The 25259-nt window shown below is 41.6% G+C and overlaps 1 protein-coding gene across 6 annotated transcripts in view; it reads left to right on the forward strand.

Annotated features, from left to right (window-relative positions):
• INPP5K (inositol polyphosphate-5-phosphatase K) overlaps positions 1-24986 on the forward strand; it is a 30189-nt gene extending 5203 nt beyond the window's left edge. For 5 of the 6 annotated variants that reach the window (XM_044993700.1, XM_044993701.1, XM_044993699.1 and 2 more), the window contains 12 exons: positions 1824-1931; positions 2801-2909; positions 4871-4987; positions 5377-5552; positions 7901-8012; positions 8660-8769; positions 12468-12494; positions 14446-14638; positions 17497-17634; positions 18264-18347; positions 21055-21159; positions 22784-24986. In XM_044993700.1, coding sequence (XP_044849635.1) covers positions 1824-1931; positions 2801-2909; positions 4871-4987; positions 5377-5552; positions 7901-8012; positions 8660-8769; positions 12468-12494; positions 14446-14638; positions 17497-17634; positions 18264-18347; positions 21055-21159; positions 22784-22882 — 1378 coding nt within the window. In that variant the 3' untranslated portion in view covers positions 22883-24986. The remainder of the gene's footprint in view (positions 1-1823; positions 1932-2800; positions 2910-4870; positions 4988-5376; positions 5553-7900; positions 8013-8659; positions 8770-12467; positions 12495-14445; positions 14639-17496; positions 17635-18263; positions 18348-21054; positions 21160-22783) is intronic. The other variant, XM_044993703.1, reaches the window with a different exon arrangement.
• Positions 24987-25259: the final 273 nt, after the last annotated feature.

A 25259-nucleotide genomic window follows, 5' to 3' on the forward strand; every position in this document is an offset into this window, starting at 1 on the left:
TATTCAATAGTTTTTTGGCTCTGTATCTTCACTGCCATCTGGCTTTCCTTCTGAATGCTAATTTGGAGAGTTTTCTCAGGTAATCCATCTCTTCCCTAGTAGAGGGTGAACTGTAGTATATATGAAAGGCCCATCACTTACTGCGGTATCAGCTTATTCTACTGTAGCTTCTGGCTAACTTCAGTATAACATTTCAAAGGGAAATTTTCATTGAGGAAAGATATTCCAGTGGTTAGGGCACTACCCTAAGAGTGAGGAGATACAGGTTCAATTCCCTGCTTTTTCCGAAGACTTCCTGTGCGACCTCAGTCTTTCTGTGCTCCAGTTGCAAAGTGGGAAGAATAATACAGTAGAATCTCAGAATTATGAACACCAGAGTTACGAACTGACCAGTCAACCACACACCTCATTTGGAATCAGAAGTACGCAATCAGCAGCAGCAGAGACCAAAAAAAAAAGAAAGGCAAATACAATACAGAACTAAACTACTTAAAAAAAAAAAAAAAAAGGGAAAGCAGCATTTTTCTTGTGAATAGTGAACTTTCAAAGCTATATTAAGTCAATGTGCAGTTGTAAATTTTTGAAAGAACAACCATAACGTTTTGTTCAGAGTTACGAACAACCTTCATTCCTGAGGTGTTCATAACTCTGAGGTTCTACTGTACTGCCTTGTATCACAGAGATGTTGTGAGGATAATTACATTAAAGATTGTAAGTTATTCAGATACTTTTGTAATGGATACTGTATAAGAATGTAAGGTAGGTGGAAATTAGCAGCTTAGTGTTTTAAAGACCACCTACAATATAATAATAATGGAAAATCCTTTCTCAGAAAACTGTGTACAGTATTAGATACTGTTTGAAAAGTTAGGTGGCAGGTCTGTGCTTTTGGAATCCCTCATCAGAAGCTCTAGGATCTTTGTGGCTTTTTATGCTTTACTCAGATAGAATTGAGTAGTGCACATGCCTGGAAGTTGGAGATTACATTTCTTCTAACTGCCGAAAGAAACATGTGATTCAAATCACATCAGCAATAAATTCTCTTAAACCTCAAGCTCTTAACAGAGTTAAATCTGTTAGGAAGAAATGTGAGTTAGTATGTGAGGTGGGGCAGGACTCATCAGCTTTTGTCAGAAGCAGTAGTGTGTGACTGATCTTAATGCTGTATTTCTTTCAGCTTTACTGAAAGAATGCACCTATACGTTTTTGCTAGGAATAATGCTGAATTTCACATGAGTTAAAACTTGAGCTGAAGAACCCTGTGAGTGTGCCACTGAGGGTTTTCCTGTACTCAGGATTTGAAGGGTAATGTGGCTGGCACTTTGGAGTATAGTTGTGCTGCTCTTTTGCCCAGATGGCGTCCTTGAATAGTGAAGATGCGCTTCAGGATTCATCATCCCTCTCCCTGTTTGATTTAGAAAGCCTGCACCCCTTCCGCAGCCGTTCTGCAAGTTTCAGCAGTACAGGGTCCAGTGGTCGCTTACAGCTTCGACAACGAGTGGCACAACTCATGGCTTGTGTGGAGGACATCAGCTCAGATGATGAGATTCATGAGGAAGTCTCTCGCACGCTAGATGAGGCTTTTCTGATTTGGGGGAAAAAGCTGAAAGACAAGTGTCAAGAGTTCAGGTTTCATTCTCTGATTGGCGAGTTGTTAAATTTTTGTGTAGCTAGTAAATAGCTTTTCTGATACTTTTCAATTTGTCATTATTTGTAAATCTTGTTTTTTTCCCCCACATATGGGAGGTTTGCAGTGGAAAAGTGCTCACCTGTTTAGACTTCAATTTTGTCTTCTTCTTTTTTTTTTTTTCTTTAATATGTAGACTACACTTGGTAACCTGGAATGTGGGCACAGCTTCTCCTCCTCCTGATGTCACTAGCTTACTTCAGCTCAGTTCACAGGGACCGAGTATGGATATGTATGTTATCGGGTAGGTATGTGATAAAGGACACCATGGTCAGTTCTCTGCACGTTTACTGCCAAAATTTGTTTTTTTCAATAACTGCCCAATTCTTTTGAACAGCCATAATTACTGTGACGGTTGTGAAAGGTGAAGCGTTGGATCATAATATCACTAAATGCAGAAGTCTAAAGGCTGGGGGCTAGTGACTGTGAATAGAAATTAGGAGCATATTGTGATGAACTGTCTGCTTGTTTCCCCGACTCGCATCTTGAATCTTTTTATGTAGCAGAACTACAGGCCTTATGTCCCTTGATACAAGCTCACTTACTCAAACATCTACAGATTTTAAAAATTCTTACCTCACTGGCAGTTGTTGACAACACTTTACAGGGCAGAGTTTTTAAAGAAATCAAGGCGAGCCAAGTGTTTGAGCAGAATCTTCCTTGCCTACTGTGTCAGTCAAGGTGTTTCTGTCCTTGCATCAGTCACCCCATGGCAGTGCCAGTGGGGTTCTGATCTGTCAGATCACCCTGTAGTCAACTCACCCACTTCTCTGTCCTTCAGCTAAATTGCAGCAACACCTTGTAATGGTATCGTTTATCACTTCACCTTCTGTCACCCTGTATTTGTCATGAATTTTGACATTGAGCATAAGTCAGGGCTCTGGTTAAGACCCTGTAACTTTCCTGTTTTAAAAGTTAGCACCACCGATAGATTACACTGCCTATTGTATCATGCATGGGTAAGAATAAGAAACATTATAACTGCTTTTAGGAAAGTCTGTTAGGATGTCATGGTATTAGTCTTACCTGTTTGCTCCTAAAACTTATGAGGACTCTGCCAAAAGTATGGATTAGATTGAGCCCAGAATATATGAGTAACCCTGTTGTATTCAGTTTACAGGAGGTGAACTCCAAGATCATAAATTTCCTTTCTGACTTGGCATTTGATGATCCGTGGAGCATTTTCTTCATGACTGTATTCTCTCCTTTGGGTTATATCAAGGTAACTTCTCAATTCTATAAATGGTTAGCACCCTCCATTCATTATTTTTCTCTCCAAACTCTGATTACTGTGGGTAGTAAGGAGACACCTTGGCAACTGGTACTGAGTATTTTTGTACAGATGCTGATAGTTATCTGTATACACAAGTCTTTCCATTAGACTTGTAACCTACTGGCTTGTTGGCACAGGCGCTTTCTGAAGTCAATGGAATCTCAACACATCTTAAAGTAGAAACAGTGCCTTATTTGCCTCGTGGGCATCATAGCTTTAGTAACATTCAGTAAACTAAACCTTCCTTGCAAGAGGAAGGGTATTTGCACTGCTCATAGTCAGTTCTGCAGATGCCTAGCATTACACACCTGTCGGTTAGAGGTTGAGCTTTTAAAATAGCATTTGTAACCATCCGGCAACGCTGGGATGCGGGGGCAGTTGGCAAAACTTATTCTTGACTTAAAAACTCCAGCCGTGTGTGGCCTCAGATTTTGAGTGAAATGACATGATTTGTTCCTTCTAAGCATGAGTACTGTTACAGATAGTAGCTGTAGGCTAGTGAGGCAGAAAAAGATTAATATTTGGTCTTTAATTGTATGAAAAATATGACAGTTTTCAGTATTCTGAGATCAGGCTATGCCTATACTAGGGGCTTCTGCAAGTATAGCTGTATTAGTCAGGTCTGAAGGGGTCTGATCCCTGACCAATATAGCTGTGTTGGTAGAAAAACCTAGTGCAGGGGCAGTTATTTCAGCAAAACTTCTTTTGTTAGTATAGCTTGTTTTGCTTGAGGGAATAGTTTTAAGCGCAGCTTTGCTGGTGAAAGCTGTGTCTACACTGCCCATGTTACAGCATGGACGCCACAGCACTGCTGCAGCAGCTCTGTGACGTGGGCAGTGTAGACACACTTTATCGCCAGGGGAGAGCTCTCCCGGTGATTTTAAAAAAAACAACAAAAACCCCGCCCCGAATGAGGGGTGGTAGCTTTATTGACGGGAGTGCGGCTCCTGGCGATAAAGCACTACTGGCACTTTTCAGCGCTAAAACTTTTGTCGCTCAGGGGTGTGTTTTTTCACACTCCTGAATGACTGAGGTTTTATTGCTGAAAGTGGCAGTGTAAACCCAGCTTTAGGAAATCTTTGCAAGTGTTGTGTTACTATAATATGACAGCACTTCTAATAGACAGCTCCAGTTTCACACTTGGAAATGGTGTGGAAAGTGGAAACATTGGGGGGTCAGGATGCAGGGATTAGATATTCACAGAGTTTAGTAATATGAAACACTCGACGTGGACTCACGAAAAATACCAGCTCAAGAAAAAGATTTTGTCCTTTAGAGTTGTCTGTCTGAATCTCTTTGGAATGGAGATTTCAAAAGTGACTAGTGATACTGGGAGTGTCAATTTTTGGTGTCCATCTTGAGAAGCACTTATGGGTCCTGCCTTTTAGAAAGTGCTGAGCACCCAATCTTTTTAAAGGTTCACATGAACTAATTTCTCTGATTATTTCAGCAGAAATATCTAGTTAAATGTTCACACCTTCGTAGGTGCCAAAAGCTCCAACCCTCAGTTGTCCAAACATCCAGTTTCCCTCTGATACGTTCTACAATACAATTAGGCATTTTCAGCACAAAATTCTACAATACATTTGAAAATTAAAATTTTAGGGACAGCATTGTATTTACTTTCAGTTTAAGTAACAAGGAATACTGTACTGATCAGTTTAATATTTAATTCAGCAAAAGAACTCCCTTTTTAATTTGAGATTACCTTAGAATTTCCAGTCAATGGCACTTTCAGAAGCTCTTCAGTGTGTGCTTTACCATAAACTTTAGGTCAGACTTGCTGTAGGAAATATGCGACCTTGGGTGTGGCATTCTCCAACTAAAGGCCCGAGGAGCAGACTCCAGTATTTGTGGTATCCCAAGTACTCCATATAACCTGACTGTGGCCTTTTTCTCATCTTTTGCAGCTCTCATCCGTTCGAATGCAGGGACTCCTTCTGCTGGTCTTTGTGAAGCATGCTCATATCCCCTTCATACGGGACATTCACACTCACTACACGCGCACAGGCCTTTATGGATATTGGGTAAAGGATATCTGAGAGCTGATGGCATGGATTATTGCATGACTACATGATGTGGATTTCTTAGGGAGTTTTTTGGGTTTTTTGGCAATAAATGTACTAGAGACTTGTATAGGTTCTTCCCCCTTTCCCCCTTCCTCACCCCCAAGGCCAGAAGGGATAGTTATGATCACGTAGTATGACCGGCATAACACAGGCCACAGAATTTCACCAGTCTATTGGCTGAGAGATTTCTGAATGATGGCTACTGAATATTGCTTTTGTAAATTTAAAACAAAACCCAAATATTTATTCCTTAATAGCACTGTTTGAAATTACAAATGTTGTAGCAATGGATAAATTTGCAGCTGTTGACCATAACTTCAAAGAGCGCTGTTATTTTTCCACTTCAGGGGAACAAAGGAGGCGTCACCATTCGCATGTCCCTCTATGGTCATATGATCTGCTTCATGAATTGCCATTTGCCTGCTCACATTGAGAATGCTGAGCAACGACTGGATGACTTTGAGAAAATTCTGGAAATGCAGCAGTTTGAAGATGAGAATGTGCCAAATATTCTAGACCATGAGTGAGTGTTACACCCAAGTTCTAGAACAGTATTATTTCTTCCCCATTTCTGAGATAATTGTGTCTGTCATAGGTTCATTCCACAACATTCTCTTAAGTAGGGATTTGTCTGAGGACTTCTTCCACGTGTCACACTTTTACTTTAAATGTCTCTTCAGTGGATGTGTTCCTTGAATTCAAACGGAAAGAGCTGGAAAAGATCTCCTGGAGATCTGAGGCTTGTAGTGCAGGATTGTACTCTCTGCTAATCTCAAATAGTATTTAGTTAGCTAGTCTGAGTAATATAGTTTTCTAGTGGTTGGAGGCCTTTAGAAGATAAACCCATATATGCTGAGATTCTCCTTTCTCTCTGAGTAGAGGTTTTTTTTTTTCTATTTTGCTCTATTTTTGCCATTTTATCTACCTAAATGGATTTGTTAGAACATCTACTGATGGAGCCTCCATCCACCAGTTCTTGGCAAGTTATTTTATTACTTAATTGCCCTGGGTGTTATACTGTCTCTCAGATTTCTAATCTAAATCATAGATTATATGGGTTAGAAGGGACCTCAGGAGATCATCTAGTCTAAGCCGCTGCTCAAAGCAGGACCAATCCCCAAATGGCAAATATTCCACTATCTGTTTCAGGCCACTAGTCCTGGTTTTTATTTTTTAATTTTACAGGAATTTCAGAAATGAAAAGAAAAGGCTCATTTCCGTGCTTCTTTTGTATTGTGTTCAACATTGTCAATAATCTACTCCATGAGGATTTCATTTCTCATCTCCAACAAATTAAAAAAAGCAATATGTACTCCAGGTTCATCAAACTTGCGCTATAGTGCAAAACCTTAACAGTGCCTGAAGATGTTCTGGTATCAACAGATAGATGTAGCTTATTATCACATATACCGGACATTTGGAAGTTACTCTGCCTCAGTGTTGTTGAAGGTGCCATTAAACTTGCAGTCTAGCACAAAATGTTGATGAAACTGGAGTATTGGCACAGGTGGTGAGTGACCGATGGGCTTGGGTAGGCTAGCCCCCAGCTGGCCCGCCCCTTCTGCCCGTGGCCCACTGCCCTTCCCCTGCCGGAGCCCAGAATGGCCCCCCCAGCTTTGGAGCGCCCAGCAAGTGGGCAGGCAGGCAGCTGAGTGCACCCCATTCCCACCCTGGAGTCCTGGGTGAGCGGGCAGCACAGCCACGAGCGCTGGGTGGGTGGGCAGCGCGAGCACTGGCTCCAGCCGCCCAGGGTCCCTAGCTACAGGCCTGCCTCCACTAGCCTCAGCCTGGGGCAAGGGTGCTGGAGCCCTCCCAAAAGTGAGCAGGGGGGAGGGGCCCCAGCCCGAGGTGGAGGCAAAGGCAGGCCCCTGTCTGGAGCTCTGGCTGGGGGAGGCGGGCCTCGGAGCTACAGCCCAGCCATGATAAGAGCTGGGCAGGAAGATGTGGGGAACTGCAGCTGACCCTCCGCCAGCCTGAGGTGTAGCGGGCTGAGAGCAACCCCTGGCCTGTGTTTCTGCCCCTGGGCTTCTTGTCGCCGCCCCTGCCCCTCCGGGACAGATGGAGGGTCTGCGGCTCCTCACAGCTTTCCACATGTGGCTCTTACCATGGCCGGGCTGCAGCTCCGAGCCCCCCCAGCTGAAGCTGGGTTGGGGAGAGCTGCTGGTGTGGAGTTGTGGACCCTCTGCCTGCCTGGGGCGGATCTGGGGACGGGGACTCGGCCTGGGGCTGCCTGGGCAGGTGGAGGGGCTGCTGCGGCACTCCACAGCGACCTGGGCTCCCCAGCTGTGCTCCATGCTGGTCTGACCAGGGTGGAGAGGTGGGGGCTATGGCCCCACACCACACAGTTCCAGTGCCACTGGCCTGGGGCTTGACCACATGAGAAAGAAGAGACATGGGCCCAGTGGGAAGCAGGAGGGGACCTGGGGGTGGAGTGTGGGCGGGGCCACAGAGGCAGTTTGGGTAGGCTGAGCCTTCCCCTGCCTTTGATACCCACTGCCCATGAGTATTGGTACCTGTTGAAATTGGAAGTATAGGCCTTGTGGAGTGCTGGAGTTTGTTGTGTAGTAGGCAGTGTTGAAAATGGCAAGGAATGTAGGAAACTTTCCCTTTAATTTTGATTACCATCCCTTTAAAGTTTTGGACTGGTGGATTTGACATTCTGTAACCTTAACTGTTACTAAATGAAGATTTTGTTTGTGGTGTTTAGATTAGAAATAAAGAAAAGTATCTAAGCAATGGAATAACGCATATTTTTCAACATTCTATTGTAATCTCCCTATAGTCATGATTCCCCTTCCCCCCCTCCAAAAAAAAAAAAAAAAGTTTATAGGAAACCATGAACGCTTACTACTTTTTTTTTTTTTTTAATAGCATTCTTTTCTGGTTTGGAGATCTAAACTTCCGGATAGCAGATTATGGGATACATTTTGTCCGAGAGTCAATAAGCAATAGCCGGTACAATCTACTATGGGAAAAGGACCAGGTATGGTCCCCTTTTAATGTTCTGCTGGTTCTAGTGCTGACATGTGCTAAAAAATAGCTTACACTGGTGCTTCTGCTCTCACATCTTCTGTCAAAGTTCCTACAGGGACTACAGGGTCCCTTCAGAGAGGCCAAGTTAGAGTAGCTTTGAGTTCCCACTACTATTCCTAACTTATTCCCTACTGGGACTGGTACAGCTGTGAAGTCTTGCATTTCAGTCCTAAATATTACCTACTTAACTTGTATATATTTGTTGCTGTTTCATTCTGACTCTGGTGCAGTGGTGACTGAAGATTTCAGTGAACTTTACTGGCTTGTAAATTGTCCTATTGTCTCTGTCTGTCTCCCTCTCCCTGCACCCCAAGAGGTCATTTAAAATATTAGTGGGCTGGCCCTAGCATATCTGCAGTTCAGAATAACTACTTCAGTATTTCTAGAAAGATTACTTTAAAGGCTCTATCAGTTGCAAAGGAGCCCCTCTGCCTTTTCTTTGGAAGATGTGTTGCACTGTGTAAAATTTTGAATCCTTTTTAGAAGATGCTTTGTCATCTCCTTCATGAATGATTCTTTAATCTCTGATTTTAAACATAATCTTTACAAGTTGCTCTTTATAACACATTGTTTATAACATTTGTTTTATTTCTACAGTTAAATATGGCAAAGAAGAAGGAAGCTTTTCTCCAGGAATTTATAGAGGGTCCCTTGCAGTTTAAACCCACTTACAAGTTTGACCTTCACTCTGATGTGTATGACACAAGGTAAAAAGCACAATATATTGTTTCAGGCAGGGAACAGTCTGAGATAAGCCTTGTGCCTCAGTAAATATCAGTCTGATCAACTAAACAGTCTTAGATTTGTCCCAAATTGCTTGTTGACTATCATGGGCAGTGGGTGAACCCTAGGCTCGGGGAGGCCCCACTGCTTCTGCCAGAGGCTCCACCCCTCCTGCCCGAGTCCAGAGCGACGACCTCCCTCCCCAGCCAGCCCTGGGCTGCCTGAGCGCCCCAAGCCCCAGAGTGCCAGGCGGGTGTTGTGGCCCCAGCACTGGAGCACCGAGTGGGTGGGCAGGTGGTGCGCCCCCTCCAGCCCTAGAGCACCGGGTGGGTGGGGCCATGCAAGGCTGTTTGTGGAAGCTCAGCCTTCCATGGTCTTCAATATCTGCCGCCCATGTTGACTATGAGGCTATTAGACCCCTTCGTTTATCTGGTTTATTTAATGGGCAATGCTGAATAAATGAACTCTTCTGACTGAAGAGAGCTGTGTTTCCATGTCACATGAGGGGAATGGGAGTGGCAACGTGGGCCTGGGCTTGCATTTGGAAGGACTAGATCAGAGGTTCTCAAACTTTTGTACTGGTGACCCTTTCACATAGCAAGCCTCTGAGTGCGACCACCCTTATAAATTAAAAACTTTTTAATATATTTAACACCATTATAAACGCTGGATGCAAAGCGGGGTTTGGGGTGCAGGCTGACAGCTGGTGACACCCCATATAATAACCTCATGACCCTCTGAGGTGTCCTGACCCCCAGTTTGAGAACCCCTGGGCTAGATGGACAATGTAGGCACCAAATCTTTTTATTCAAAAGCGTTGTCTTCAGGGGCCCAACTTTGTTCTTTAATAAAAGAATATCCTTTCGGTTGAGACACTCCTATTTTGAACCCATTTTCTTACTTCTTAAAACAAAATGTGTTTAGCTTTTTTTTCTTATCTGAATGTGAGAACTGATTTTCATTACTTCATAAGAACATAACATTACTGTCATCATCCTGTCTCTTGGAAAGGCCTATACCAGATACTTCAGAGGAAGAGTCAAGAAACCTCAGAGCACAAAGCTATGAAATGCTTTCTCTGTGGGCAGGTTATCTTCCTAAACCCCATAATTTAGTGGCCGACACTTGCTAAAACATGAATTTATATCCCATTAAAAAAAACAAGAAGTGCCTTATCTAATACAACTGTGAATGTTTCTGTTATCCATATAAGAACATAAGAATGGCCCTACTGGGTCAGACCAAAGGTCCATCTAGCCCAGTATCCTGTCTTCCAACAGTGGCCCAGGGCCAGGTGCCCCAGAGGGAATGAACAAAACAGGTAATCATCAAGTGATCCATCCCCTGTTGCTCATTCCCAGCTTCTGGCAGACAGAGGCTAGGGACACCATTCCTGCCCATCCTGGGTTGATGGACATATCCTCCATGAATTTATCTAGTTCTTTTTTTAACCCTGTTATGGTCTTGGTCTTCACAACATCCTCTGGCAAGGAGTTCCACAGGTTGATTGTACATTGTGTGAAGAAATACTTCCTTTTATTTGTTTTAAACCTGCTGCCTATTAATTTCTTTTGGTGACCCCTAGCTTTTGTGTTACGAGAAGTAGTAAACAACACTTACTTATCTACTTCCTTTACACCAATCATGATTTTAGAAATCTCTAATCCTTTCATGAAGCCCTTTTAAGATCTTGGCTTCAGTGGTATCCTGTGGCTAAGTTCCACAGGTTAATTATGTGTGTGTTCCTTTTATGCGTTTTAAATTTTCTGCCTTTCAATTTAATTGGATGTCCCTTTGCATTTCTATAATGAGAAGATAAATAGGACCTCCTGATATATCACCATTCAGTCTGTGTATTTCTGTCATGTCCTGTTGTCTTCGTCTCCTCTCTAAACTAAACAATCCCAATTTTTTTACCCTCTCCATCAGAATTCTCTCCATACCTGTAATCATCTGTTGCCTTTCTCTGCCCCTCTTTTGTTTCTACTATGCTTTGTGAGATAGTTATCAGAGCTCAATATGGCATTCACAGATACAATTTTTAAGTTCAGAAGAGAGTCACTGTGATCATTTAATCTGATCTTCATATGACATGCCGTAGAACTCCATCCAACTAGTAATTCCTGAATAGAGACACGTAATTTATGGTTGAACTACAGTATAACTTCTAGAAAGACATCAACTCTTGATTAAAAGACTTCAAGTTGATCACATCCCTTGGTGAGCTATTCTAATGGTTAATTACACACAGCTACACTTAAAATAAATTTACACATACTTTCCTGTTTGAATTTTTGTAGCATCAGTTGCTAGCCACTGGATCTTGTTGTACCTTTGAGGGCATTACACTGATTTATGTAATGGCTTTGTAATATTTGTGGTATTTTTCTCACTCATTTTTTATACATGAAAACTCTTTTTTTGCTGTTTGACTTTTGCCACACTATGATGCCCAAGTTTTTCCCCAGGTCTTTTAGAACCCATTAAGGTGTATGAGTAGTTTATATTATTCCTTGAAATGTACATTACCCTGCAGGTAAAATTTAATGTTAACAAATGCCTTTTTGTTGCCTGTTCATCTAGCTTGGTTAGATCTTTTTATAGTTCATTACCCGTCTCTAGTTTTGACTAACCAAAATAATTGTCATCAGCATGTTTTGACACCACTGTTTACCCACTTTTCCAGATTAATATATCAAACACTGGACATAGCGGAGAACATTGGGACTTTCCACAGTTGAAATCCTATTTTCCTTTTCTTAGCCAGTTTCTATCTTTGTTCAGCATGCCAAAAAGTCTGATCACTTAACTTTGTTAAAGCCCAAACTAGGCCTATAAATTGTCATCAGAGACTAATGTTGCCTTGCAAAGTTCTGGGGAGAAACAAATGGCCTGATGCTTTTAATAAATTAATCTATGATACTTCACATTTGCAGTCCATTATTTTCCTGGACTGCTGGGACACTGCAGGGAAGTTTTCAGTTGCTTTAAATCAGTGGCACTCAACCTTTCCAGACTATTGTACCTCTTTCAGGAGTCTGATTTGTCTTGCATACCCCCAAGTTTCATCTAACTTAAAAACTACTTGCTTGCAAAATCAGACATAAAAATTACAAAAGTGTGACAGCACACTGTTAACTGAAAAATTGCTTACTTCCTCATTTTTACCATATAATTATAAAATAAATCAATTGGAATATAATATTGTACTTGCATTTCAGTGTATAGGATCAGAGGGGTAGCTGTGTTAGTCTGGATCTGTAAAAAGTAACAGAGTCTTGTGGCACCTTATAGACTGTATTCACCCATGAAAGCTTATGCTCCAATACGTCTGTTAGTCTGTAAGGTGCCACAGGACTCTGTGTTGCTTATTTCAGTGTATAGTATATAGAGCAGTATAAACAAGTCATTGGCTGTATGAAATTTTAGTTTGTACTGCCTTCGCTAGTGCCTTCGCTAGTGTACTGCCTTCGTACCCCTGGTTGAGAACCACTGCTTTAAATCGTCCATAAAGGTATGTTTGAAACAGCTTTTTAAATTAAGATTGTAAAATATTTAATCTGTGAATTTAATTTGTTTCCCAATTGCTTTAATATTTACAAGATCTGCAGGGCACATTGCAATGGAGAAATTAGCTCCTGACCATCAGGAGTCTTATACTTATCTTTATCTTTATTTTCAGGGGGCAGAAGACACTGTTTTGGTTTAAGTAAGAAGAAAACTCTCTGGCTTTCTTAGATTGTAGATATTGCAGAATCAAAACAAAGCTCAGAGATTTTGATTTGATTCTTGTGAAATATTTGAAAATCAGATTTCTTCTGACTTTCTGCAGGAATTTCCTGAATCTAATTGAAAGTTGTAGTATCATCTTCTCTGCTGTAGCACTTCAAGAGAATCACTCAGACTAATCTTAATTTATTAGTCTGGACTGAAAGCACTAGGCTCTTTATCTGAGCATGAACAGATAGCAGTAGTGTAAGCCGCTGTAAAATTCAGTAACCAACAAATATAAGTAATTATGCAACTTGAGAAATCTTGACACAGTAATTAATGTGGCATTAGTTTGTTAAATATGAATATCATAAACTCTCTCTTTGTAACTCAAGTTACTTCACTTAAACACCTCTAATGTGTGCATTCAATTTCTGTTAATATTAATTGAGATTTTTTGATTCACCTAAGGTCGGGGACAGGCAGACATTTTTGCATTCTGAGTATGTTCTCAAAGGATGCTTTAAACCAGCCAACCACTATCTTTCAATGGATTGATATATTTTATATTGTTCTGGATAGTGGTGGAAATGTTCTGAGCTTCCCTTCTCTATGTGGTTATTCCATATCATCAGATAAAGGAGACCGTGTATTAACTTTTTGTATTTAGGCTCTTCATTTTGGTATTGCCTTGCACAGCAGAGCAGACATACTGCAGCTTTTAAAGATTTCTGTCAGTTTGTATTATTACTGGAATACATGGGATTGGTTCCCTCATGTACAGTTACTTAATCACTTAAAATCCTTCCATTTCTCATTTAAGGTGAGTCAGACCTGCATGTAGGGAGGGGAAAGGGTGCTGAATTTTAATCTGAGCAGTACCTCTGGTTTATGGTAGTTTGTCGAAAGTTGTCAAACTGACAGTTTTCCTTACGCATCATGCTACTTTAACCCTTGTAATTCAATTCAGTTCAATGCAATGCATTCTAATTCCTCTTCCATAGGATATGATCTTTTCTCCATTTCACTGTGAAGTGATATATCCATACAGAGGCCTGTTGCTTTAAAGTCGTCTTCCCATCACAGTGAGAATCCGGAAAGGCTCGTGTCTTCTCTTGTTGTTGATATATGGTATTAAAGGAAACTCCAAACCATAGTGGTTGCAGTTTTGACATGACATGTGGTTGCAAGCTACTTAGATGCAAGAATCTGCTGCCTGTAGACAAACTTTCCTCTACTTGATGTTATAAAGCATTTTATTAGGGAAAAGCTTGTATACCAACTACAGAAATTATGCTATCATTATAACACACTGGAGTAGCTTGCCAGAATCCATTGCTGTCTCTCTTCTACATAACAGGTGATAATAGTATGGAAAAGCTACTAGCTACATAATTAGCATCAGTGAAGTTCTCCAGATGGCTATTAATACAAAATTATTCCTGTTCTTTTAAAAATATTGGAACCAAGAATATATAAAAAATACTCGACGTGTGACACAGCTCAGCAAAAGGCAGGAAGTCTCTGACGGGTGCTGTACCCTCCCCAAGGATGGCCATTGGCTTGAGGTCAGGACAGTTTCTGCATTAACTGTAGATTCTTGCATGTTCTTGGAGTGAGTTCTAGGAGAAAGCATCATTTCCTGTATGAAACTGACTGACTAATCCAATCCCACACTCCTTCATTTTATTTCTTTCCAGTTAGAGGGACCCATGAAAGCTGATCTTACAGTGGAGTTCAGTTGAAATAAAATAAATCATGGGTCTGGCTGTAGTGCATGCTAGAGCAGAGTTGTAAAATGAAGTTGAGATGTGATTGCTTTGAATGTTGTAATAATTTTTGACAATTTTGGATCAACTTTGAATAGATGTTATATAGTTACATAACATTGTAGCTTCTGGCCACTGTTTTTTCTTCTCCTTTCATCCACTCTGCTTATACTCTTGTAGTGGGAAGAAACGGAAGCCAGCATGGACAGATCGAATTCTTTGGAGGGTGAAGAATCTCTCCCAGCATTCATCAGAGGATGGAGATTTGTCTGAAGGAGAGCAGACAATCTCTGTGACCCTGAATAACTATATCAGTCACATGAGCTATGGCATCAGTGATCACAAACCTGTTACAGGAACCTTTGGGCTTCAGGTATTGTTCCATTTTTATAATTCTGGAGCCAATATCTCCCCATTAACAAATGGTCATCTTAAAGGCAAAACTAAAATTAATCCTAATTGATTAAATTTAATTCTCTGAATCTTTTTATGTAAGTCATAAGCAGAAATGAGACAAACACAACAAGATGAAGCCCTGCTGGTTGCAGTCACACAGATATTTTCTTATGGATTACAGAATTTGTTTGCATTGGCTTTTTTTTTTTTTTTTTACAAATGAGCAAAGATTTCTTCATCCTCAGACTTTTAGGTTCATGACTCAGGTTGAGAATTTCTCTTCCTTAATGGCTTCCTCTTCCTGAGAGGCAAATCACACAGAGTGAGGTAGGTATTTCAGGGATTCTAGAACTTTTATTAAGCCTTTGCTCCTGAATATAATCATAGAAATGTAGAGCTGAGAAGGACCTCAAGTGGTCATCTAGTCCATCACTCCACAGTCAGGCAGGATTAAGTATACCTAGACCAACCCTGACTGTGGAGTGATGGACTAGATGACCACTTGAGGTCCTAGTTAATTTTGTCTATCCTGGTCTCAACAGTGATGGGGGTTCTACAACCTCTAACAGGTAACCTGTTTGAATGCTTAACTATCCTTTTAGTTAGAAAGCTTTTCCTAATATCCATCCTAAATCTCCCTTGCTGCAAACGAAGCAAATTACTTCCTGTTTTGCCCTGGTATGGAGAACAATGGATTACTGTCCTTTTTATAACAACTTTTTACATATTTGAAGACTGTTATCATCCTTCCTCCTCCTCCCCTCCAGCTGTCTCTTCTCTAACCTAACATGCCCAATTCTTTCTCCCTTTCTTCACAGGTCATTCTTTCTAAACCTCTTATTTTTGTAGCTCTCCTCTGGACTCACTCCAGTTTGTTCACTTTTTTGTTAAAGGGCACAGAATTCTAGCTGAGGCCTCCTCACTGCTGAATAGTGCTGAACAGTTATTTCTTGTTCTTACATATGAAACTCCCGTTAATACATCCCAAAATGACATTTTCCTTTTTTATATCAGCATCACACTATTGGCTCATATTCAATTTGTGGTCTGCTATAACCCCCAGATCCTTTTCTGCCATACTGCCGCATAGCCAGTTATTTCCCCTTTTTCTTTATAAGTATGTTTAATTTTCCTTTCCTATGTATAGTACTTGCACTCGTCTTTATTGAATTTCATCTTGTTGATTTCAGACCAATTCTCCAATTCATCAAAATAATTTTGAATTTTAATCCTGTCCTCCAGAGTGTTTGCAGGTTCCTCCCTCCCCCCTCTCCCCCAACTTGGTCGCATCTCCAGGTTTTATAAGCACACTCTCACTCCATCATCTACATTGTAAATTAAAATACTGAACAGTGTTGGACCCAGGATAAATCTCTGCGGGACCCCACTTGATATGTCTTTCCCATTTGACAGCAAACAATTGATGATTACTCTTTGAGAACAGTGTTTCATTTAGTTGTGAACCCAGCTTATAGTAACTTTATTTAGACCATATTTGCGTAGTTTGCTTATGAGACTGTCACATGAGACTATCGGAAGCCTTACTGAAGTCCAGCTATATGATGTCTACTGTTTCTGCCCCTCCCCCCCCAATCTGGTTACCCTGTCAAATGTTCTCCTTACCTTTAAGCAACTAAGGGCCCACAACAGATGTTGCTGAGAACTAAAGGCAAAATATTGGGGGCTAGTCTACACCAGCAGTTCTCAACTGGGGGGCTGCAAGCCAGTTTCAGGGGGTCCCATAGTCCCGTGGGAGGAGTTGGGGCAGGCATGAGGGGACATTGCCCCCACCCCTTCCAAAACTGCAGTGCTTTAATCAGAGTGGGACAGTCTCGGGGAAAGCTCAGCACCCCTCAAGGCCCCGCCCCCTGGCCAGGTTGCAGGTGGGAAGCTGAAGCTGGACAGTGAGGCAGCTGCTGTTCTGGCTGGTGCCATGGAGTAGGCAGCCATGGTGCTCCACTATCTCCTGCTGCTGGTGCCCAGGGCTGTGGCTGCTCCTCAGCTTCCAGCCCCCTTTGACTTCTTGCACAGCCGGTAAGAGCTGCCTGAGAGGAGGGACCTAGCTCTGTGGCCTGGAGAGCTTTTGGGGAGCAGTGACTGCAGGGGGGCCCTCCTGGCACACAACTTCTAGCTACCCCTCTCCCTGCACCCTGAGCCACCCCCCCTGCCTTCATACAGCCTCTAGCTATCCATCTCCCTGCTCCTTGAGCTACCTCCTCACTGCACACAGCTCCTAGCTACCCCTGCCTGCACCTTGAATAGTTTTCAAACTTTATGCTGATCCTCTCCCCCCACCTTTGAGTTATAATATTTGGTTGCGCCTCCCCAACCCAGACATGGCCCACTGAGGTGAGTTGGGAGTGGAGGTGGGGCTCCCTCCTCTGGCCCCATGGGGCAGAGCTGGCTCGAGCCCCGCCAGACCCTTCTCCTCCCTCTCCCCCAGTAGAAGTCAAAATATGCCAGAGCCCGTCCACCTTCCCCTCTGTTCCCTGGGCCTGGTGTTTTTATAGCATATTGGAGGGGCCTCAGAAAGAAAAAAGTTGAGAACCCCTGGTCTGCACTACAGATGCTACAGTGGCACAGCTGTGCCAACATAGACACTTCGTACAGGCTTTTTTCTGTAATTAATCCACCTCTCCAAGAAGTGGTAACTAAGTCAACAGAAGAATTCTGTTGTCAACCTAGCTGAGTCTATGCTGGGGGTAGGTCGACCTAACTCATTTTTCATACCCCTAAGGAATGTAACTAGGTAAATATCATTTTTCAGTGTAGACCAGGCCTAACTGATGGATATAAAGAGATGCATTATTTAAAACAATCTTCCTTTTTGTCTAGATAAAACCTCTTTTTTCCACTCCATTGGTCACTCTGAATCCTGAGGGTGAGTGGAATGCTGCGCAGGATGTTCTAATCAGCTATTCCACAGTATCTGAATTTCCAAGCAGTACCTGGGACTGGATTGGGCTCTACCAGGTGACATTACCAGACTATCATGCCTCTCTGCAGAAGGAAAATGCCTTTGCAGTAATGCAGATGGGGGTTGGATATGGGGAAGTAGTTCATTTGGCATTGCATGCTTCTGTTGATTAGAGACCTAAAATGCAAGTTACTCTCTAGTGTCACTGGTTGCTGATAGTTTCAGTATGCCTGGAACCAACTCTTGAATTATTATTTATTTGGTAACATGCCTAGGTGGACAGAAAAATAATGATTTTTAACATCTCTAGAAATAATATTTTGTAAAGTGTGATAAATTATTATTTATGCAAAATGTTCTAGGTATGAGACATAGTGAAGAATGATCCCTTCCCCAAAGTGCCCCTGCCTGCTGGTATAATGTAGCAAAGGAGAACAGAAATGGAAGGAAGAAGGTAGAGAGATTAGGGTACAGAAATCTCTCTCTCTCTCACATGATAAATTGCTAACTAATGCTCAGCGCATGTTTTGAAAGTAGTTTAATTTTTAAAATGAATGGCTTTTGGTTAGAATTATAGTAATATATACTAAGAAGAGCAGATACCTTACTCTCAGGTGTTCCATGTCGCCCCAGTTTGTCTTGCTTTACATTTTAGAGAGCTGATGACTTCTGTCTTCCCCTGCAGGTGACATTCAGGCATGTGAATGACTATGTGACCTATGCCTGGGTAAAAGATGATGAAATTTCATCCAGTGAAGATGTTACTCAAGTGAGGGAATTACCTTTTTTTTTTTTTTTTTTTTTTTTTTTTTAGTGTGGGCTTCTAATACCTTTGGGTTCAAGGGCTCCTGCCTCTGTTGTTTTCCCCCATGCTCATTTTCAAGGCTCTGTTGTAAGAGTAATCTTTCTTCAACTGAAGGAATGCTAGCTGGTAATGGAGTAGGTCTTTGTAGCCCATCTGAACCACTCCAACTTAGTTTTATTAGGGTTTTTGCAAAGTGATGCAACACATTTTCTCTGTTCCTACTTCTCTCCCAGGACTGAGTGTGCTGCCAAGACAGTGTTTTATTTTATTTCTTCCCCTCTCTACTGAAATGACTCTTCATTGCATAGAGAACTGTTGTCTGTACTGTGGTTTTATTTTGATAAATCTGCTTCTATCTCTGAATAAATGGCTGACTCTCTTTACCTCCATGACTGCTAGGTTTGCTCATTACAGTATAGATATCATATGGTTTAGTCATAGCGCATCAATAAATGTCCCACTAATGTTGCTTATTGTTGTAGTCTTCTTTGGTCCTTTTTTCTCATTGAGAATTTTGGCCTCTTATTAGATAATTTAATCACTGTTTCATAAAAGCTATCTAGTAATACTGTTCTAAAAGTGATCAAAATAAGGGTGAAAGCTGTATTATTTTTTCATGCAAATTATTTAGTTCCAGAGGTTTTGTCAGATTAAATAGAGGTTCAAATTAATTGCAAATAAAGTAGACCTCCTTTTATTCTCAATCTTGAGGGTGCAGGATTAGTGGACGGATTGATCAGATTTTCCAGTCCAACACTCCAGTAGATACTCAGAACCTCTGAAAAGAAGGAGCTGCTTAGGTGACAGTGCCAAGGCAGGTCTTGATCAGTTACTTTCTGGTGTCCCTGGTCACTGATAGTTTCAAGATCTGTGAAATGTGAGGATAGTTATATAGCTTTTACAGATATGCAGTGTAGTTGTAGCTATGTCAGTCCCAGGATATTAGAGACACAAGGTGGGTGAGTTAATATCTTTGATTAGACCAACTTCTGCTGGTGAGAGAGACAAGCTTTGAAGCCACAGAGAGCTCTTCTTCAGGTCTGGGAAAGGTACTCCAAGTGTTGTGCTAAACAATCTGTTCTGCCTTGCATTTAGCTGCAAGTAGTTAGCATATATTCTAAGGGGACATTCAAGGTTGAGTGGCCTGTTAACACTTCTGCAATTGTAGGACAAAAGCAGGGGGTTAGTGGGTTACAGATTGTTGTAATAATAAACCATATACCCAGGGTCTCTGTTCAGTCCATGATTTTTAGTGTCTAGCAGAGTAAGCTCCCAGGCTCATCTTTTGAAAGTATTATGCAGATTTCCTTGTGGATGAAGACTGATAGGTCTCGATTGCTTTGTGAAAAGTGTTCACCCACTCTTCAGGCCTTCAGACAGTCCGCCAGCCTCTCCAAGCTCATAATCGGAAGCAAACTCCCCACAGATCAGGACACACCAACTCCAAGCCTCACCATACCATGCCAGAACAACCAATGCAAACCACACCTTTCAAGACCCATGGATCCTAAAAATACCTGTCATAACATGTGGCATACCTCATCCAGTGCACACATGACGTGTGTGAAACCAGACAATCTCTACACTTTTTGAATGAACTCTTAGAGGAAAATGATAAAAGGCAAAAACATCCTATTCTGTGGGTAAACCCTTTTCACAACGTGATCGCTCTATAACCTATCAGTGCTCATCCTCAAAAGAAACCAGTGCAACACTTTCAAAAGATGAGCCTGGGAGCTTAAAGTTATAACTCTGCTAGACACTAAGGGTATGTCTTCACTGCCCGCTGGATCAGCAGGCAGCGATCGATCCAGCGGGGGTCAGTTTATATTTATAATTCGACCTCTGAGAGCTCTCCCGTTGACTCCTGTACGCCAGCGCCACAAGAGGCGCAGGCAGAGTCGATGGGGGAGCGGCAGCAGTCGACTCACTGCAGTGAAGACACCCTGGTAAGTCAATCTAAGTGTGTAACTTAGATCGATTTCTCTCTTCTCCACCCCCCCACCCCCCGTGTAGACCAGGGCTAAAAATCATGGGCTGAACAGAGACCCTGGATTTATGATTTATTACAACAATCTGTAACCTACTACCCCAGTCCTCTGCAGTTGTAGGACAAAAGTTGTTAACAGGCCACTCTACCTTGAATGGTCCCTTAAAATATGTGCTAACTACTTAAGCTAAGCAACCTGTTCCACCTTGCATTTAGCTGTGATGCTTGGAGTACTGAAGAAGAGCTCTGTGTGGCTTGAAAGTTGGTCTCTCTCACCAACAGAAGTTGGTCCAATAGAAGATATTACCTCACCCACCTTGTCTTACTGAGTGGGAGATTGTCAGCGTACAAAAAGTTGAGCCAAAATACAGATTGTGAGGTAATGAGTGGCAGCCCATGACTTCATCTCTCTGGCATATCATGAGCGGAGAGAGAAGCCTTTGCGGAAACCTGCAGCATAATAAGACTGAGCATTTTTGTGCTTTCCTGGAAGAGAGAAAGTTCTAGCCCCTGAATGAAGTGTTAAGAACTGCCTTTTCTCCCTCCCTCATTTACATGTATACAGTGGATCTGTTGTAAAGGCTTTATGATCTAGTTCTAGTGGATGGTAAAGGCTGCTTTTTATTAATTGCTTTGTCAGTGGAATTGCTGATGGTTATCTTCCTTCTTTCATATTGACAGGTTTACATCAGTGCTGATGAGATCCCCCATGCAGGAGGAGAGTTTCTCCTTTGTTATTATAGCCATAATATGCAGTCTATAGCTGGTATGAGCCAGCCCTTCCAGGTAAAATGTTCTGGAGTTTTGGATAATGCTGAAGGAGTTTTGTGTGCCTTTCCTAGTATGTGCAGCTGGATGTTTGTGGAAAACATATGAACTGCCATATTGGATCAGACCAATGGTCCTGTCTCCAACAAAGCTTCAGGGGGAGTATACAGAACAGGGCAATTTTGGAGCGATCCACCCGTCTTCCCTTCCTGGTTTCTGGCAATCAGATGTTTAGGATTGCCCTGAGCATGGGGTTACATCCTCTACCATCTTGGTTAATACCATTGATGGACCTGTCCTCCATGAACTTACCTAGTTCTTTTTTTTTAAGCCCAGTTATACCTTTGGCCATCACAACATCCTCATGACAATGAGTTCCACAGGTTAATTGTGCATTGTGTGAGATGTAAAAGGGAAATGTAGTGGTAAACCTCAAGCAAAGAAAGGTACTAATGCCTAGAAGCAATCTGAGTATCTATTCTATCTGAATGTCATAGCAAAATAAGGCACAACTGGTTCACACACACAGGCTCCAGTTCATGAAACCTCAGGCCTTCTGTCACCTAGATGCCTGGCCCACAGAAAGATGGGAATTTAACCTGATTTTCAAAGACTTACCTGGTTTCTGACTGCCGGGTCATCACTCAGCTCCCCTTAACTACTCCTATAGGACATTTCTACAGCAGTGTTTTCCAGATGACTGGTCTTTTTAGTTGCATCTCCAGGCATTCATTGTACCTCTGACCTTTCTTTTGTTCATCTCGGAGGAGGTGGCCCATCCTCACAGACTGTAGAAATACAGGTACACTGAAACATAAACAGCAGGCTATCTATCTGAGGAAAATGTTGCAAGTGTGTAGACTACATGAAATGGCTGTTTCTTGCTTGTCCCTAAACCAGTGTTCTTTGCCAGAATCATTTTGACATATCCATATGTAATCTGTCTTTCAGCTGGGGCTGTGTACTCTGGGATGCTTGAAACATCAGTGTCAGCACTATTCTTGGGAGCAGGGGCTTTTGGGAGGTTTTCAAACTCAAAGTACTACATTGTGGGATGGAGTGAAGAGTAGAGCCCTGCAGATCTGAAGATATCCGCTTTATATCCGTGGACCATGTTTGCGGATCAGATGCGGATACAGATTTTGTATCCGCGCAGGGCTCTAGTGAAGAGGACTGCCTGAATTGGGGAATCTGCAACATTTGTGGCTTCCTGCCCATATCAGGGAGAAAATGTTGCAGACTGCAGCAACATCAGCTGGATGTGAGCTAAAGATTTCCTATGGGTTCCAACCAACCAATACAATCTGCTTTTGCAGTGTGGCTCTCAGTTGTGTGTAGGCACAACATACTGTATAGGTCTGGCAAACTCAAGCAAGAATGTTGTTTGGCATGCCTTTGCTTTTTTCATGTTATATAGTCAGAGCCTTAGTGCGCAAGTTTAAAGTTTTCCCTATACTTTCAAATAGTTACGTCAATGAAACATTCATCACCAAATAGAATCTATTTGTACTACTTGTCTCAGTTCTGAGGAAGTCTGTGTGGGACATCTAATTCATTTAATTGTATATTGACTGTTAGAGTAACACTGTTCCTAAATGTGTGTCAAATGTAAACTTTTAAAAACATGTTCCTTTTCTTTTAGATTCAGCCAAGCAGGAGATCAGCAGAGAAGGAACTGGCACAGGAAAACATCAATGGCATAGAGAAACCTCACAGTCCCAAGCCATATGATGAGTTCTGAAGTCAGAACTTAGTGATATTGATTCAGGTGTCAGAGATGCTTACCTTCCCTGTGTCTTAGCAATTATAGACCTTCCTCTGTAGGAGATGGAGTCAGGCAGTGCAAAGGGTCCCACAGGTAGGGCTGTTCAGATCATAGACTTAAAGCTTTATAGAAAGTAATTTCTTGTGGAAATGACTCTTTCTGTTGTCACCATAGGAGGTAACTCTCTAGAGCCCTGGTTCCATGCAGGACCACTAATGACAGCTCCTGATCAGTGCTGGCCAACATGAGATCATAGTGGAAATCTCTCTATTACAGTGATTTAATCTGAAGTAGTTGCATTCTGCAGCAGCTTCCAAGTCTGCTGCTTTCCTGCTTTTTGTAGGAGATATTTTAGGAACCATGCAGTTGACTGATTTTTTTTTTTTTTTAGTGTTTTAGAATTTAAGTGAAATTATTTTTAAAACAAAGTGTTATTTATTAGATATACAATGATTGAGTTTATTTTAAAGTATTTTTTAAATTTGATGAATAAATGTTAGCAAATATCATCTTTGGAAGCAACCAACTATGGGGCAACAGAAGTAATATGAAAACAACGTATATGGGTCACATGGATTTTTCCTTTGACTTTTGACCCCTTTTACGTTCTGCCTCACATTTCAATAATAATCTTTCTGAATAATTTTCCTGCTCGAAATGTTAAAGACAAGTACATATCCAGCAAACCAAACTTTTACTTGATTTCTGATGCCTCTTTCATTGGTAATGAAAATCATAGAGGAATTTGCCTATTACCCCCATGGACAAGAAAGACCTTTTTGTACCAGCCGGCAACTTGGAGTCAATCCAGTATCATGTGGTTTCAGAAATAAATTTGTTTTTAAATGCTGTTGCTTAATGACATTAAAATAGTTCTCAAATTGTGGTCCATGGAGCACTTATTGGCAAAGAGCTGACTGGTCACATGATGCTAACTCCTCCTTTCCAGCTGTTAAATTATATTAAAAGAAGCTTAAAAAAAATAGATGGTTTGTTATCTTATTGCAATTAATTTGTTGGGGAGGAAGGGGTATGAAAGTTATATGAAACTTTTGGAGGCCATTCATAAATCTCCATAGACCCTTAGATCGCAGAGCCAGTAAAGGGTACTTGTTGTGATTCCTTGCTGCCATTCTCTGCTTTCTACAGGGGGTACACAACTTCAGCAACATACAAACTTGTGATAAGTAATTGATGTTAGTTATCTCTCAGTGCATTGTATATAATGGCAATAGTGAAAATACAAAACTCAGATCAGGAAAAGGAGCTGTAGAACCAAAAGACATTGGTGTATATATTTTTGGAGACTGGGTGGGGGAAACAGGATGGATTCCTTCCTGCTCATAGTCTTGAAGCCTTGGCTAGCTATCTTAGGGCTTGTCTACACTACCACTTTTGTTGGTATAATTTATTTAAATTTGTATAAAACACACCCCTGAATTACATAATTACAATGACAGACATGCTGGTGTGGACAGTGCTATGTTGGCAGGAGAGCTGCTCCCACCAACATAGCTACCCCCGCTCATGGAGGTGGCTTTATTACGTTGATGAGAGGGCTCTCTTCCGTTGGCATAGAGGGCTACATGAGCGATCTTGCAGCGGCACAGTTGTATCGGTAGAGCTGTGCCGCTGTAAGCTCGCTAGTGTAGACATGGCCTTTGGAATTAGAAAGTGAATTCCCTGGTAATTGAATCTGTCTTAAGGTGCTGTAGTTATGGCTGGTGTATAAGATGTTCTGGGTTAAGAAGGCCTTAGCTTTAAGCTTTGGAAACAGCAGCATGTAGAATGCTCTGGTTAGCTTGTCAAGAGCTTTTTGGATTAAAGACCACCTAGTTTTTGAGGTTTCAGGTGTTGGAACTTAATGCTTTGGCACTGGGAACTGTTCACTTGCCAGCAGCAAGTGTGGGGGTGGAAGATATTGTATGCCAGCACAAGAATTAATACAGCTCTTAAGGATAAAACATGAAAAATGTAATAATGTTGATCGTCTGCTATAAGATGAGAGTATGTTGTATTGTCCTATTTGTACAATTGTTGTGTGAAAATTGCTTTACACTAAAGAGAACTTTTTTCAAAATTTTCGTTTTCAATAGAAATATACTAAATGCCCCTACTGCATCACAAAACTAACTGTAGTTTTTAAGCTCTTTTTTTCTGAATTTGAAATTGATTGTATAAATCTGTTTTCATGCTTTCCATGAGGAGGTTCATGGGGAAAATAAAAAACTAGGGAACTGAGTTCTTCAAATTCCCGACCACAGCTGGTGATAGGGCAGGGACCAAAATCCAGTTTCTGCTGCTCAGACACACATTCAATTTGTGGGCATCTTTGTGGATATTTTAGGAGCTG

Source organism: Mauremys mutica, chromosome 19, assembly GCF_020497125.1.
Source record: "Mauremys mutica isolate MM-2020 ecotype Southern chromosome 19, ASM2049712v1, whole genome shotgun sequence".
Taxonomy (NCBI): domain Eukaryota; kingdom Metazoa; phylum Chordata; order Testudines; family Geoemydidae; genus Mauremys; species Mauremys mutica.